The sequence below is a fragment of the Anoplophora glabripennis genome, unplaced genomic scaffold (genome assembly GCF_000390285.2).
Source record: "Anoplophora glabripennis isolate ALB-LARVAE unplaced genomic scaffold, Agla_2.0 scaffold175, whole genome shotgun sequence".
Taxonomy (NCBI): Eukaryota; Metazoa; Arthropoda; class Insecta; order Coleoptera; family Cerambycidae; genus Anoplophora; species Anoplophora glabripennis.
In genome coordinates, this window is record NW_019416926.1 from 85943 (window position 1) to 104319 (window position 18377).

Below are 18377 nucleotides of genomic sequence, written 5' to 3' on the forward strand. Positions count from 1 at the left end.
GAAAACCCCCTTCACCAACCTAAATGGGACGCATATGAATTGCATGTCGAAAAACGGAGTAGCCCATGTTATTTAACGTAAAAAGTTATGTAAGACCCATACATTTTTTTCTATTTATTTGCGACCGTTTTGTCAATAACAGAAAAAAAAACAGTTTTGTTTGAGCCCTTTTAAGGGCATATAACTTCCTAAGGGTGCGTTTTAGGGCACATGTTAATAGGAACTTTTTGGCTTATTTTAATGAGATATAAACGCAGCAGAAGTTTGGAACTCTATTTTAGAAATACCCTGTATAAGTAGCACCATCTATTTATGTCCTTAGAATTGCCTATCAATTTTTCTCAACTTGGATGTACCTATTTCATTTTTTAAACGTCTAACGTACAACTGCAGCTACAGTTTTAACAGATGAGAATGAGCCTTTAAACACAATTTACAAACCGTCAGTAGAGTGGCTACAGAAACAATACACTTTAAAATATTATCCAACATTAATGTCACATAAAAGTCAATGCCACATAATATGTACAAAGCCATGCAATATCTAATATTTAGGTTTTACAATAAAAATTTTTTTCGCGCAATCAGCAACCGAACGATAATAATAATAATAATAATAAGAACAACAACAACAACAACAACAAATATATCAAAATGAGAGTCGATATCCAACAGAGTTAGTTCAGTATAACCACCCTAAATAATACAAATATAATTCCAAAAGAAAAAAACAATATAAAAAATATAAATTAGAAATAACTATGTAAGACCTCGACTAAGTACAAGAAATTCTTTGATCCTTTTTCTGAATATAGCAATGTTATATATAAGATAATTTGATGTCCACTGGTATCGAATTAAATACATTTGTAGAGTTGTAGATAAAGCTGCGATGGAATAAAGTTAGTCTGTGCTTGGGTATATTTCACGATATCTAGTGATATAGTCATGTACCTATATCAGAATTTTTTATAATTTTGTCATATAAGTATTGTGGCTGTTTAATAGCTAAAACTTTATGTATGTAGGTACAAGACAGGCTAGGTGAATTACAAAACGTTCAGATTAAACCATTTAGAGTCATACAAAACTGCAGATATATGTTCATATTTTCTAATGTTATATCAAAACCTAAGGCAAGCATTTTGGATTTTTTCTAAAGAATATTTATCTCTTTCTAACAATGCAGGCCAGTAAACGATATCGCAATATGTTACTCGAGAAAGAATTATTGAGTTACACAATCGTAACTTAACATAAGTAGATAAAATATCTTTATAAAAAAGTTTTAATTTACCAAAAGACGTTTTTACCAAATTATACACATGAGAATTAAATATGAGATTTACATCCAATTCTAAACCAACATTGTTACAAGTTACTGGTTGTAACGTTATATTATTTAATACAACATTAAAAAATTGATTTGAAAGAATAGGATTACTGTAGGTAACTACCAAACACTTTGTCTTACTTTCATTAATAATTAATCCATGAGCTTTAGAATATCTACTGATAGCAGCAAAATCTGAATTAATATTTTCAACAGCCTTATCCAGGTCACGATAATCAAAAGAATAATAGATTTGAGTGTCATCAGCATATTACTAGACAAATCTGAAGTATATACACTGGATGTCCTGATGAGTCGCCAATTCGTACAAGACGAAGGTGGCCGTGGTGGAGCTGTATATAGAAAAATGCAAGAGACCTAAAATACTACCTTGAGGTACACCTTTACTTAAGCAAATATACTCTGTAAACGTGTTATTTAAAAGAACTTTTTGATGTATATTAATTAAATAATTTTTAAAAAATTTTAAAGACAAATTATACTAACACCAAAGTAATTAAGTTTAATACTAAGAGTAGCATGGTCTAGGACAGGGGTCGGCAAGTAATTTTAGGTGGGGTCCGGATACTTTTGAAAATTTTTAACGAGGTCCAGAAAAAAATTCATATTTCTTATTTTTATTTTTAATTGGACTCAAATTTAATCTGCTTACCATTAAGAACTCAAAACACACACAATTGTAAAATACTAGAAAAAATGATAAAATTGGCACTTAAACGTAAAAAACATTTTTTAAATAATTTATTTGAGTAATTTATAACTAATTTTTGGCGGTCCAGTATTTTACCTTCCGCGGTCCGGACCTGGACCGCGGTCCGCCAGTTGCCGACCCTTGGTCTAGGATCTAGGTTTAGGGTATCGAATGCTCGGCTATAATCTAATAAAATTAAGTACCTGTCTCTACCTTTATCGCAGGCACTAAAAATATCATCCATAACACTAAGCAACGCTGTGGAGGTACTTACTATAAGATTTACGAAAACCCGACTGAGTCGAAGAAATAATTTTATTTTTCATTAAATATTTATTAAACTGCTCCTTAACAACTTTTTCTAATATTTTAGACATAACTGATAATATTCTTATAGGCCTAAAATGATTGATAATAGTAGGATTAGAATATTTGGGAACAGATATCACATTGCCTTTTACCAAGAATTCGGAACCACACCAGTAATTAAACACTTTTTAATAATAAAAGTAATATGATCACTTAAATGAGGTAAAAGATAAAGTAACATCTTCACAGTTAAGCCATCAGGACCAACAGCATTTGATTTAATACGAAAAATATTTTTTCTATCGATAAATTAGATAGGTACAGGAGAGAAAATAAATCCATCATTCATATTGTGCTATCTATTATTAAAGTAACAGGATTTAATAAAATAACAACAGTTAGCGATATAATTATATACCAACGTATTGTTATGAGCCAAAGGCTTGTTAAATGTGTAATATTTGAATACGATTGAGGAGTGTCCAGCAAATGTTCAAATACCTATCTTAAAGTTTTCCAAAAATATTTTGAGTCTGTCTTAAAAACGTGATTTAAGTATGCCCTTTTCTCAGACTTAACCGCCATATTAACAAGGTTGCGAAATCGTTTATAGTCTTCCCACGATGCCTCAGTTTTTAATTTACGATATTTGGAATGAGCTTTATTTCTTAAGTTTCATCATGAATTTAAAATTATTGACAGCCACTACGCAGGAAGTTTACTTATTTTAACTATTCTAAGAGGGGCATGGAAATCGAACAAAAACAAAACATTATTATTAACAACAGAAACCATATCATTCACATCTTCAAGATAATAAATATAATCCCAGAAAATGTTATGGAAATCATAATTAAATTGTTTAATTAACCATGTCTATGTCCATGTTTTAAAGCGAATTTGCGGCTTAGGTTAACAAAACTGTGATCTAATACACCATCTATATTAGCTTTGTTCCTAGTAGAATCCAAAACAGTTTTCAACAGTCAGAGGCATGCGCATATGGATATAATGCTTACATAAGGTTCAAAATTCATTGTTTTGAATCAAATGCGATTGCGTCGGACTGTTGGAAACTAATTCTAATGCACTTGGAACAAAGCTATTATTTAATACTCGAACATCAGTAACAATGTTTAGACATTATCAATAAGAGTTGATGAATGTTCTGTAATTCTCGTGGAATCAGTTATTACTTACATATTTATCTAAAATGTTCTTGAATAATATGTAATAATAATATAATATAGTATTTAAAAAGTCAACATTAAAATATATTTAGCGGATTCTAGAGCAAAGTATGATCCATGTAGAAATCAAGTTTTTTGGCAATATTTTTTTGAAAAATAAATAACTCTTTAAAAACTATTCTTTTTTTTCATAGAATTCTTCATTCTATTTGAAATGAGAATTTCTTATTTTTTTTAAGATCTACATCGCGTATATCGAAAACCAAGGGCTTTTAGATTAAGGCTTTTTCATCTAAAATGATCCGAGAAACATTCCTAAAGTTGGAATATCCTGTATAAATAATTTTGCTACACAGTAACAATAATTTTAAAAAGAAGAAACGTTTCCTTTCAAAGTAGGTACATTTATTTATAATTATTAATAGTAATTACCCTTTGTTTACCTTTATTCCAACACGGTTACGAAGAAGAGAAGAAACCATCATCCTATCGTCTTTCTCCTGATGGTTTTCTGATTTAACTTCGATAACTTCAAAATCTACAGGAACGTAAGCAGCTTTAAAAATATCTTTAACGTATTCCATTAATCGAGGACCAGAACCAACACCTACACCGTATCATTTAAAAACTGAATCTTTTTAAGTCCCTAATATTTTTACGAAATGGGTATTATTGCTTGCCTGGTAACATGGTTACTAAATGCCTTCCTCCATATGTTGAAGGTGATAATACTTCCTCTTTGACTACTTTTACAGTAGCTGTTGAATATTTGCGCAAGTAGCTATAAATAATTTTAATGTTTATTACTTTTTGAATCATTATATTAAAATTGTTAATAAAACTGACAATTAACAACTGTCGTTTTTATACGTTTTCACGTTATAATCGAGTAAGTCAAAACAATTTTACAAGTCGATTTGATTGAGCGTTACGTTAATATTTTTACGTAAAATTCAATGAATTGACAATTTCCCAAAAATTATAAATATTTTAAACGGTATTTCTAGATATTCTAATAAAATCAAACGAATTAGGTATAAATTGTGTATTTTCTTCGTTATTTTATGAGGTAGGTAACAATGCAGCTAAATAAGTGCAAAGAAAACTAGACCAGGCGGTATCTGTTTTGTTTGGGTGAATCGTATATCTACGGAGATTTTTGGCTTTTTGGCTTTCAAATATCACTAGAAATGAAAATTTTTCTATGTGCATAAAAAAAAACGTGGGCTTAACTTTTGGCGGCACAATATGTTAAAAAAATTCGAAAAATGTCATATTTTTCTTCCTATTTAATTATGTATCTTTTCAAGAGTTGATTTTAGGCGAAAATGGAAGAGGAAAAAAATGTTTGTAATTAAATTTTTTACAATACATGACTGGTTACAAATCGAATGAATCATGATTATTATGGTAAAAATCGAAAAAATCACAAAAATGGGGTTAAAAAACAATACTTTTTAGGGAATTTTTTTGGTGTATTTAAATTGGGTGTAGGACCTTTATACTTGGCTCAAGAAAACTTCATGTTATGTAGAATCATCACACCAAATTTCATCAAAATCGGTTCGATAGATTTTGCATAATAATTTTGCAATCCAGATTTTGAAAAAAAAATTGCAAATTTTCAAAATTTTGCACAGCAAAAACCAAGGCCCTTAGATACTTGAAAATTTAATCACATATAGAAGGGCTCTCAAGCTTTCAAACTTTTTTTGAAAAATTCGAATCCGTCAATTAGGAGAGCTCTGGCGCTTGTTTAAACATTGGTCGAATTTTTGTACTTATAAACAATTAGAACTTTGTGAATATTCAATCAAATCAAATTTTTTAAAGCAGGTTTTAAAAGTTCTTGGAAAGACGCTTCTTTAAAAAAAAACAGATCGATTGATCAATTAGTTACGTAGTTATAGCCGTCATTTACACTAAATGTACTGGGACATCCGGGCTAATTTTTCGAAAAATACCTTTGGTATTCCGAGTACTTACCAGGTCTAAGATTACAATACTTTTCTTCATTGGCAACCTACTTTAAAACGTGTTTAAAGTTATTTATGCAAGCGAGAAATTCAATAAAATCGTACGGGTGGTGGTGGTGGGGGAAGCAGAGAGCGCGGCCGCTTCGGCCTGCTCGAAATTGAATCGTCTATAACTACGTAACTAATTGATCAATCGATCTGTTTTTTTTTAAAGAAGCGTCTTTCCAAGAACTTTTAAAACCTGCTTTAAAAAATTTGATTTGATTGATTATTCACAAAGTTCTAATTGTTTATAAGTACAAAAATTCGACCAATGTTTCAACAAGCACCAGAGCTCTCCTAATTGACGGATTCGAATTTTTCTAAAAAAGTTTGGAAGCCTGAGAGCCCTTCTATATGTGATTAAATTTTCAAGTATCTAAGGGCCTTGGTTTTTGCTGTGGAAAATTTTGAAAATTTGCAATTTTTTTTTAATCTGGATGCAAAATTATTATGCAAAATCTATCGAACCGATTTTGATGAAATTTGGTGTGATGATTCTATATAACATATAGTTTTCTTGATAAAGGTCCTACACCCAATTTAAATACACCAAAAAAATTCCCTAAAAAGTATTGTTTTTTAACTCCATTTTTGTGATTTTTTCGATTTTTACCATAATAATCACGATTCATTCAATTTGTAACCAGTTATGTGTTGTAAAAAATTTAATTAGAAACATTTTTTTCCTCTTCCATTTTCGCCTAAAATCAATTCTTAAAAAGATACATTATTAAATAGGAAAAAAAATATGACATTTTTCCAATTTTTTTAACATATTGTACCGTCAAAAGTTAAGCCCACGTTTTTTTTTATGCGCATAGAAAAATTTTCATTTCTAGTGATATTTGAAAGCCAAAAAGCCAAAAATCTCCGTGGATATACGATTCACCCAAATATGGCTTTTTGAAACAGATACCGTCTGGACTAAACTGTTATAAAGGAATTTTTAACTTTCTAATGCCTAATTTACTGAAACCTATGTTTCTGTTTTCATGAATATGTCAGTTCATCGTCTGTGATGAGATATTCTACTTGCGCTAGGGTATGTTTTTGTCTCTCGGTTTCATTTTTTATCCATTTAGCATGTTCATTATAATGTCCCATTATAATAACTTTATACCTAAGTATTTTGAGTTGCATAACGATCCGGAAAGTGAAAGAAATCAACAAAACTTGTCCTCTTCGCGCCTAGTTCACCCCTCATAGGCGCCGTTTAATTTACAAAAACTACGAGATAAAAAGGTGTCCTAAACAAAGTAGGGTTCTTTAAATTTTAAAATTGCTTGTCCCGTCTTTTTTATCATATTACCCAATTCCCTCTCTTTAGTGTGGATAATAATATTTCCATTACTGGATTGGTACCCGGGAATTATAGGTAATTATTTTATTTTCTGTTGATATATTTATTATTTCCCTCCAAGATTTTTTTTAAACTAGATTTGAGACTTTCGGAAAAAACAGTCAGATTTCTTGCTTTCAAGTGTGCACGACTAAGTGCTCTTTAGTGAAAATTGGAATCCTTAGTTTGGGATTTAAAGTGCTTTTGGTCAAAAATTTGTACCTTTATTGGAGTTATTTGTTATTAAAAGTATAGCCTTTTGGGGATTTTGTATAGTCAGCACCACTTGTCCAGCACCTGGAAGATAATTTTCCAGGGTAGAGGTTTTCCTTCTATAGCCATCTATGCCGTTTTATCATCTTCTGATGATCAGAAAACTCTCTACGAAAGAGGTATAATAATTTTTAACCTTTTATTCATGTGCTTGGACATTAGTTAATGCCTTTTTGTGGCTCTAGGATTTTTTTGTAGGACTAATTTTTCCCCACCAAGGTTATTCCTACTATATGTGTTAGAACAGGATTATGTAACCTCCCTTGAGGGCCTAAGATCAAACCAACCTTTGGCAGTTTTAGTGGGCCGGTTCCACCCGCTGTCTTCCGCCACGCGGGAGAATACTTACCTTTCACCACTCAACTTGGATTCCATCTAGCCTTTCTACTACTAGATAAATTCCTACCAGAGACCTGGGTCGCCCAACATTTGCCGCATGCGTGTGGTCCCCGATAAATGGTAATGAGAACAGAGCAAAGAAAATCTATGTAACTCAAGACCATGATATCATACACAAACTGTACGAGACTTTGCCACCAAGCCACCCCTCTAGTAAATAGGATGGTTTGAAGAAAAGTACTCGAGTAATGAAGGAAAAGAGGGTGTACAAGGGGCCTAATAAGGCCTAAGTGCCGCGGTGGAAAAACAATTCCACCACCTTCCGACATACATACATACTAGATAAATTCCTCTGGAATCTACGTTCTGGATTTTTGCTAGATAAGTGGACGTCAATTTACCGTTATTATTATTATTTTCCTTTTTATTAAGTGGTAGGTACTTATCAACCACACCATATTCAATACTAATACTAGTACCCTTTTGAGGTATTATCTAGGTACCACTCCTAGTTGTGAGGAATACAATAAACTTTAGTCTTAATAATTCTCTTTACGTATTGTGTAAGTTAAGCAAATTTATTTATTTTCTTCCCATAATTACTAAACTAAAATAAATAGCTAACTAAAATTAAATTAAATAATATCTCGTACCAACAATCTGTTACCCAATGTAAACCAGAACGTGGATATCCATTGATTGATATAATCATAATATGTTCATTAATATTATGTTGCTAATGTTTGTAATTTAAGGAGAAACGCTACCTTTATTTCAAGATTATTGTCGTAGATAATAGCTATTTAAATATTTCTGTAATATATTGTTTTGTCACAAATAAGATGTGTATGAATATTTCCTTCCACACTGATTTTTAAGAGAACAAATCAGAAAGAATAGGAAAAAAATTGTTCCTAATTAGTTAGTTTTAAAATCTGAAAAAGGCACCGATGCCTCCTTGTTTTGTATATTTATATTTTAGTTTTTTATTTACTTATTTAATTGAATTAGAAATACCCTGGTAGCACAATCGTGTGCAATTCTAATACAAAGTGTTTCAAGTTTACTTGAAATAGCCAAATTGTGTCGGATTGTTTTATGTCTATTGCTGAAATTTATATCGTTTCTTATGCAAGGTACTTTTACAATACTTGCACCAGACTTAACCAACAGTACTTGAGTCCAAAGAGGTGAATTAGTATAAGTCAAGTACAATATGTCTTACTTAATTGTTTTTTGGAACGACTGATGCCTTTTTTGGATAAATTTAATATTTTAACCAAGAACCAACACGGGTTTCGTAGTGGTATGTCTACAGGCACAGCAATCCATGCTTTTTTGGAAAAGGTTTATAATTTCATAGAGCCAGGTGAATGTCCGGTCGGTATCTTCTGCGATCTAAGTAAGGCATTCGATTGTGTCGACCATCAGAGGCTGATATATAAGCTTTCTTCTTGTGGTATCAGAGGCTTGCCTCTTAATTGGTTGCAAACTTTCATGGAGAACCGAACTCAATATGTCTCAGTAGAAAATATTTGTTCGGTGCAGTATCCTGTAAAGATGGGTGTACCGCAAGTCTCGATTCTAGGACCGGTGCTGTTTTTAATATATGTCAATGATTTACATGCTATCTCACCAAGCACAAATTTTACCATGTATGCGGATGACACATCTTTAATTACATCGAACACAAACGATAAGGATTTGGAGACAAATTGTAATATCTTATTAAAAGATCTAACAAAATGGTTCTCCGAGAATAATTTGTATTTTTAAACCAATATTACAAGATTTCATAGCTCGCAGAAATATTGTGATATGTTGTTTTTGGGAAATTCTACATATTTTTATACAAGTTTTTATAGCAGAGAGATAGATAATAAGAGATTATTAAGATATATGGTAGGAGTTCCCAGTCATTATTCGTGTAAAGATATTTTTAAAAATTTTAAAATTTTACCTTTACCATGTTTGTTCATATTTGAGACCTGCTTATATGTTTTCAAAAATAAAAGTAAATTTGTTTTAAATGATGCACTCCTCAAACATAATACGAGACAAAATATGAATTTACATGTTCCATTTGCTAGAATAAGAATAACGTCCAACTCTCCCGACTGTTTAGGTCCTAGGCTATTTAATAAGTTACCTAACCAATTAAAATTGCTGAAAAGTGAATATTTGTTTAAGAAAGCTTTAAAGCAGCTTTTAATGGAAAAATGTTTTTATTCCATATTGGAATTTTTACCTACTTTGTCTTAGTTTGTAAGTTTTATTTGACTATTCCTATACATATTATGTCTCTGAGGAAAATAAATTATTATTATTATTATTATTATTATTAAATGGTGCTCAATGCCTACTAACACAAAGTATTGCTTTGTACCTACTGGGAAACAGTGACAGGTATAAAGTAATGCATTGGGCATTCAGTAACACTAACAGTAACAAATTAATTTTAACAATATTCTTGTGAATATGATCGGGGGTCTGTAGTTGTGCGGAAATGGTTAATTAAACTGAATGTTTTGGAATACCAGCCCCCTGTGATAAGTTTGATATAGGAGAGGTGTTTTTCTTACTAGTCCAATCAAATTAGATTTTTATGTGCCAGAATTTAGTTCAGTAAACAAAGACACGTAAAAATTAGGAAAAAATCTGTAGAATTGAAGGAACTACTTTATCCCAACTGAATGTTATGGTTTCATTTTCAATATGGTCCAAAGTTCGCAAAAAACAATTTTTTTTCATTTAAAAAACATTTTAGAAAAAAATATTTCAGACAAAATAAATTTTCATAACAAAAATTTCGAGCCCAGCCCAATGTCAATTGTGTAACAAATGTATTAGTTATTGCAAAAAAAACGGCAAAAAATCGCATTTTTTTAAAAACTACATCTTTAAAACAAAATAAGATTTTTTTACGAAACTTTCAAAATATGTAGTCCTTTGCAAGTAGAATAAGTGCATTTTTATAAAATTGCAAAATATTCTTATATTTTTTGCAAAAATTGAGTTTTTCGAAAAAAAGACATTTTTTTCAAATTTCAATGTGTTACACAGTAATGCCTTACGTGACCCATATATCTTGGGCTTAAAAATTTCTCTAAACGTTGTATTTTCCTGTGCAAATTGTGCGTGTATTGCAAAATGATTGGAAATATGCAAAAAGTCTACCGAAACTTTTACTTCTTCTTTTGGGTCAAAATATACAGGCTGTTACAAATTCGCTTCTCACTACAGGGATCTCGGAAACGGTAAGTGGTACAAAGTAGCTTAAATGGGGGCAAAGTTGCGTAATCAGGGGACCAACATTNGCTTCGATCACGATACATTATTAGATATGTTTAACTTCCAAGCTTTAGAAACCCGCAGGCGTTGTCAGTCGGTAAAATTCCTTTATAATCTTATTCATAATAAAATCGATTGCCCAGATTTGCTAGAGCAACTAAGTTTTCTAGTACCACGCGCTGAGATGAGGAATCATGCAACTTTTTATTTGCCAAGGGCTTGCACAAACTTATTGTTAAAGTCCCCAGTTTATTTTATGTGCAAGACATTTAATTCTATCTGTAACACTTGCGATATAAACGATTGCTCGGTCAAAATGTTATGTATGAGTATAGTAAACCATGATCGTAATTGATGCCTCTCTTGCTTTAAGTTACATGTCTTAGGTTAAGTATATTCATTTAACTCCTACACTTTACCGAACTATTGTATTTTTCTTCTTTTTTTTTGTTTTTTGTTCTTTTGATGTTATTGAGTTTTTTATATTTATATTATGTACTATTTCAATGTAATTTAGCTCTATAAATGGAATTACTTCTGTTGGGCTAATAAATTATTATTATTATTATTATTATTATTATTTCTAATGGAAGTCTGCAACATAGTCACTTGCTTTAATTTACCCCTTTGTACTCAAGTGCCCTGAATCAAATCCATTGAAAGCTTTGATAGACAATTGCACAATGAATCTTGCAGTAAACCTGGTGCTGATTTCAGCAATAGGTACACATAGTGCAGCGATTTGAAGTCTATTGTGTCGTTTTTTTACGTAGAACCAGGTCAGGCATGGTAGGTTTTATTAAGCATGTGATTGGGCATATGAAATCATATTTTACGACATTTTTTGTTGGTCGGGATCTTTTTAATTTCGAAAAAATAAAAAAAAAATATTTTTATGAGAATATGTTTTTTAAGTCTCCACCGTTATATCTCAAAAAATAATTGTACTATCAGAGTAATTTTTTTTAATTAAAGACACAATAGCGCTTTTAACAGTACTAATAGATTTAATAAAACTCGCTTTTTCATTTCGCTAAAAATCAGGAAAACTTGATATTTAAATTTTGTGTAATACAATTTTCACCAATCGATAAACTTTTTTATTTATGATTGTGTTGCAAAATGTGAGTTTGGATTCCTGCAGCTTCAAGCAGCGACCGACCTTGGCGCCGTTTATCGTTGTTTGGGTTATGTTGGAATCCGCTGACTCGATTCGTGAACCGTCATCATGTCATGGGTTCCGACGGAACACGTTTGGGTAGTGAGTCTGATATTTCTATACTAAGTCAAACGTTTTTAGATGGCATTAATAAAATAGTCAATGCCGTAAAACCACAAAATGATTCCAGATTATTAGGTCTTACTATACATTCTAATATTATCAGTGAATTCAATCCAATTAATGATAATGTAGAGGAATGGCTTCGATCTATTAATGAGTACGCGGGCATGTATAATTGGCCCGATACTATAATTTGTCATTTGGCTTTAGGCAAGCTGAGAGGTCCGGCAGAAACTTGGTATAGGAGTTTGCCGACTCGTCTCTTTACTTGGCAAGAATGGCAAAGATTATTGACAGAACATTTTGAACCAAAGCGGGATTTGCATAATTTAATGTATTCAATGTTTGCTTGTACATATATCTCAACCCGGCCAAAGTTTGTATGAGTACGCTTATAACAAATTGTCCTTGATTAATAAAATGAATTTAACTATACCCGACGCCGACATAGTAAATTTGATTATACGGGATGAGCAGGTTCGTTTCTCAGTCGAAGTTGCTGGTATAATAAGGCATCCGGCCACTTTAGCCAAACATTTGAAATCACTAGATGATAAAACGTCAACACAAATAAACTTGCCGAGTACTTCGACTGGGAAGAGCGAAGATCCGTCCCGCATAGCCACATCGAAGATGACAGGAATAAAATGTTTCAGATGTAAAGAAAGGGGCCACATAAAAAGTAATTGTCCTAGACAAACTGAACAGAATAATACTCAAGCTTTTGTTCCCTATCGTCACGTAAATTGTGTAAGCGGAGTCAGTGTCACGATGGGAAAGTTTATTAAAACAGTTTATATAAACAAACAACAAATTCGGGCGTTTATTGATTTGGGAAGCGAATGTTCATTAATGACTAAATCTGTCATAAAGAGTTTAGGTTTGCAATCACGGAGCTTTGTTGCTTCAGTTCAAGGTTACCGCAGAGATAAAAATAGATTCTGTTTTAAAAACTATTGAGTTCTATATCAGAAATAATCAAATTATGGATTGCGACGTATTAATTGGTCAAAATTTTACTGAATGTTCTGACGTAAAATATGAGAAATTTGAAAGTACCCTTTCATTTTCCTCTGTCACTCATCTAAAGCGGAATTTTGAAGAAACCGAAGTAAATATTGGAATAAGCGAACGTGCGACTGTACATAAACTAATGAATCTAATAAATCAATATCAGGATCGTTTCGCACGGTATTCTTTTGAGGTAGGTACGTGTAATGAAGAAATGAGTATCCGGCTAAATTCTGATAAAGTTATTACACATAGACCTCGGAGATATCCAGACGATAAAAGAGAGTACATTCGTAAATTAGTTGATGAATTACTATCTCATAAAATAATCAGAGATTCAGCTTCCCCATATACAAGCCCTGTAGAGTTGGTTAAGAAAAAGACGGGCGACAGGCGCTTGTGTATTGATTACCGTGCATTAAATCGAATAACTGAGCCTGATCATTATCCGTTGCCAATCATAGAAAATGAAATTGAGAGATTGTCAGGATATAAATATTTTTGTAGTTTAGTTTTGGCATCGGGCTATTACCAAATTCGAATGGCAGCGGATTCAATTCAGAAAACATCTTTCGTAACTCAGGACGGGCAGTATGAATTTTTGAAAATGCCATTTGGCCTTACGACAGCGCCATGTGTATTTCAAAGAATAATTAATAAAATTTTGGGGCAATTGCGATTTACTAAATTTGTCGTCTATTTGGATGACATTTTGGTTCCGGGAAAAACTATCGAAGAAACATTGAAATCGCTAAAAGAGTTGCTTGAATTAATGCGCAAACATGGCTTGACATTTAAGCTATCTAAATGTTTCTTTTTACAAACTAAGATTACATTCCTTGGGTATGAAATATCAAATTCTACAATACGTCCCACTACTGACAAAATAGATGTAGTGAAACATTTTCCCGCACCATGCAATGTTCACCAAGTGCGACAATATCTCGGGTTAACGGGTTATTTTAGAAAATTTATTCCCAAATATGCTGAAAAAGCAAAACCATTAACTCATTTGTTACATAAACATGTAGAATGGCAATGGACCGAATTACAACAGACGGCCTTTGATCAACTTAAACAGCATTTGATTACTAAACCAGTGTTGCGGCTATTCGATAAGAATTTGAAATGTCGGTTATACACAGACGCCAGTCGGATCGGACTTGCGGGTGTACTAGTCCAAGTAGAAAACGAGAAAGAATCTGTGGTTGCTTACTTCAGCAAGCAAACCTCCCCTGAGGAACAAAAATATTATTTCTTTGACCTTGAAACTTTAGCAATCGTCTATTCAGTAAAACACAGATTGCGCAGCAGTATGCCATACATTCAGAAAGGGAGATATAAATTCACGCGTGGCAAGGTGGGTTATGCAACTTAGCGAGTTTCAATATACTCTTAAGCATAGACCCAACCACGCGATGCGGCATGTTGATTGTTTAAGCAGGAATCCTGCATTTTCGAATACACAATATGTCGGCAATATAACAATAAATGAAAGTGACTGGCTTCTGGCAGCTCAACAGGGTGATACGAATATACAGAATATTAAAACGATATTGGAGAGTGGCGATTACAATAATAACAAAGATATTTTCAATAAATTTGAACTGAAGGGTGGTAAAGTCTACAGGCAGACAACGTATGGTTCAAAATGGATAGTTCCTAAGTATGCGCGTTTTCAGATAGTAAAATTAAATCACGACGACGTTGGCCATTTTGGTGTGGATAAAACATACGAATTAGTTTCAAAATTTTATTGGTTTCCTCACATGCGTCATTTTGTGAATAAATATGTACGAAATTGTTTGAATTGTTTATATTTTAAATCGGTTGGGAATAAAAAACCAGGGTATCTTCATCCTATAGCAAAGATTGCTACACCATTTCATACCATCCACATTGACCATATAGGTCCCTTTGTTAAAACCAGAAAAGGGAATACTCAGTTTTTGTTATTGTTGACGCATTTACAAAATTCATTTTTCTTTATGCAGTACCAAAGACAAAAACCAAATACGTTTTAAAAGCGCTCAATGAAATAATAAAAGTTTTTGGATCGCCTCGTAGAATTATTAGTGATAGAGGACGCTCGTTTACTTCAAATTCCTTCAAAAATTATTGCGAAAAGTACGGTATTACTCACTACCTGAACGCGGTCGGATTACTTAGGGGTAATGGCCAAGTTGAGAGGTATAACAGAACGCTCTTAGACTTGATGGCCACGATGGGGGCTGATTTAGACGACGACTGCGACTGTTGGGACAACAATCTCATAAATATACAGCTAGGTATTAATGGCACAATCAATAGAGCCATCGGAGCATCCCCTAGTGAAGTCCTTTTGGGTATCAGGGTATCACGTCAAGTGGCCCATATTCCTTCCGCTCCAGAGACCATCGACGTAACAACTATACGAAGGAATATTACAGAATTCAATAGCGCTTACCAAGCAGACCAAAAAATAAATTTGATGTAAAACGTAGCCAACCCACGACATATCAAGTCGGCGATTTAGTCCTTCTTAAAATTATATCGTCTCCAGCGACTAGTTCCAGTCAAAAACTTTTGCAAAAATGGAAAGGACCTTTCCGAGTTTCGGCATCCCTAGGGCAGGACCGGTATGAGATCAGAGATATTCCTGGCATGTCGAGATCGCGTATGTCCTATTGTGGAGTGGCTCGCATTGAGAATATGAAGCCATGGATCCATTTCCTAAATGAACCATAACTAAACTAATAAGGTAAGCTATTTGGAGGTGGAGTAGGGCGGTCTGCATTATTTTTCAGAGCCCGGTGATCCGGTCTTCAGGCGGTTTGATTACCAGTACTTGAGAGTGGGTTACTCCCGGACTCTGACAGGTAGGTGATTCGGAGTCTGAAGCCCGGTACTCCAATTTTTCAGACGGTCTGATTGCCGGAACTTGAGAGTGGGTTGCTCCCGGACTCTGACGAGTTGGTAAATCAGAGTTTGAAAGCCTCCAAGGCGATAGCAAATCATTCCCTCGCGCGGGCCCATTGAACTGTATAAGCATTATTAAAAACAAAAAAGTAATTAAAATTAAATGTACATACATATGTGTATATGTGTATATGTTTGCTGCTATTAATATAATTTGAACGAGTATATTTTCTTATGCAATTTGTATGTTGCGTAATGCTTTTAACTTTCAGAATTACCCCCGAAGGTGGCAGCGAGGGCGCTACCATCTGTAGGACGGCCGAATGTTGCAAAATGTGAGTTTGGATTCCTGCAACTCCAAGCAGCGACCGACCTTGGCGCCGTTTATCGTTGTTTGAGTTATGTTGGAATCCGCTGACTCGATTCGTGAACCGTCATCATGTGGGGCTATTCATGAATATTATTCCTATTAGTAGATATAATAGGCGGGTTCTGCGTCACTTTTTCTGCGCCGCACTAAATGACGTCACGAACTCGATGGCCAGTGTCCATCCCTCCTTCAGCGGCTTCTTGTGGGCATTGTCGTTGTGCAAGAGATGCGTGGGTGTTGGCATGCAAGAAATGTCATGGCGGCATGGAAGTGACGTCATACAAGAAGTATCATGGCGGCATGGAAGTACCGTCATACATGAAGTGTCATGGCGGCATAGAAGTGACGTCACATGACCAGTTGGTGGTAAATTTAAAATTCAATCACGATAAGGGGAGGTGAATGACCTCCAAACAGCATTGCGTCATTCTTATCTGGTATTGCAGCATTCGAGATCAAGTTTCCACAAGTTCAGACCTGTTTTTTAGCATAAACTGTAACCTGATATATTATTTCCTTTAATACTGCCACGCTAGCATAAACTTTAACCTGATATATTATTTCCTTTAACAGCATTGCGTCATTCTTATCTGGTATTGCATCATTCGAGACCAATGACCTCCAAACAGCATTGCGTCATTCTTATCTGGTATTGCATCATTCGAGGCCAATAACCTCCAAACAGCATTGTGTCACTCTTATCCGGTATTGCATCATTCTAGACTAAGGTCACGTCAAGGTCATCGACCTCTGGTCGTCCGGGGACAAGGTCACGCCAAGGTCATCGACCTCTGGTCGTCTGAGGGTCAAGGTCACGTCAAGGTCACGTCAAGGTCACATCAAGGTCATGACCGTTGGTCGTCTAGGGTCAAGGTCTTGTCAAGGTCATCGACCTCTGGTCGTCTGAGGTCAAGGTCACCTAGGGTCAAGGTCACCTCAATTTAAAACTTGTTCTCTACTGGTTCAGACCTGTTTTCTACAGGTTCAGACTTGCTTTTTAGTATAAATTGTAACCTGATATATTATTTCCTTTATAATTGTAGTGTTAGCAAAAATTTTAGCCTAATATGTAGGCTTGCTAGTAAACCTAGCATGAGCCTCTTTAGCTCAGCATTAGAGCACTGGTCTTGTAAACCGGAGGTCGTGAGTTCAAATCTCACAGGAGGCAATTACATTTCTATCGAAAATGTCAGGTGTGGGATTCGAACCCACGCTCCCTTTAGGGAACCAAGGCTTAAACAAGGCGCCTTAAACACTCGGCCAACCTGACTCGATAGGTATATGAAAAAGAAACGAGAAACAATTTTTTTATATCTATTTATTGGCATAAAGTAGGTGTAATACATGATGTATATGGGTTAGTTATTTAATATCATATTCGAACTGTTGCTGAAAGTTCTCTATAACATAAAGTACAAAATTTTATATGCATTCCACAAATCCAGCAGACTTCCACATGGGTGCAAGGTAGAAAAATAACGTTTCGTTCTCGCTTTCGACATATTCGACAAACCTTTTCAGGCGGTCCCCAGCATTCGTCCTTAGGAACGGAATTTGGCATTACTTCGATTGACTTCCTACCAAACATTACGTTCTCTTTAAAAGCACCTATTGCTACACTTGACTGTGATATATTGAACAAAAGTGTGTTTTAGTCCCTTTGTTTCCTGATAACATCTTGAATATTATGGAGGTGGTAGGGTTGTAATTCTTGAAGGAGCTGCGCTATTGAACCGTATGTTGTTGATACCAGTCAATCTGGAGGACTGCGGCAAAAATGTGGAGTTTATGCTGTTTTCGCTACATTAACCATAATACTTTTGAATGATTTTTGCAATACTCTTCAGTATTAATACAATTGTAGCGACTGTTATAAAGTAAATAAGTCCAGAAATTGTATTCAAATCTGTTGTCGTATTTTCAGACGCTACGATGAGTGCGTCTGCGTATACATCTTCATAATCGGAGCAGTTTAAAATAGGTAATGACCTCCAGGTATCAAAATCTCCAAT

At 33.9% G+C, this 18377-nt stretch overlaps 1 protein-coding gene and 2 non-coding genes across 3 annotated transcripts in view; 1 reads left to right on the forward strand and 2 right to left on the reverse strand.

Annotated features, from left to right (window-relative positions):
• The window catches only part of LOC108904779 (isocitrate dehydrogenase [NAD] subunit gamma, mitochondrial-like), an 80207-nt gene extending 72658 nt beyond the window's left edge, over window positions 1-7549 (reverse strand). Inside the window, exons 1-3 of the mRNA XM_018707454.1 lie at window positions 7524-7549; window positions 4225-4325; window positions 3988-4151 (exon numbers count right to left, since the gene is read on the reverse strand). Coding sequence (XP_018562970.1) covers window positions 3988-4151; window positions 4225-4325; window positions 7524-7549 — 291 coding nt within the window. The remainder of the gene's footprint in view (window positions 1-3987; window positions 4152-4224; window positions 4326-7523) is intronic.
• Window positions 7550-17461: 9912 nt separating this feature from the next.
• Window positions 17462-17533, forward strand: Trnat-ugu. Its single transcript has one exon. It is a non-coding gene; the product is annotated as a tRNA-Thr (tRNA).
• Window positions 17534-17552: 19 nt separating this feature from the next.
• Window positions 17553-17635, reverse strand: Trnal-uaa. The gene has a single exon. It is a non-coding gene; the product is annotated as a tRNA-Leu (tRNA).
• Between the last annotated feature and the right edge of the window lie 742 nt (window positions 17636-18377).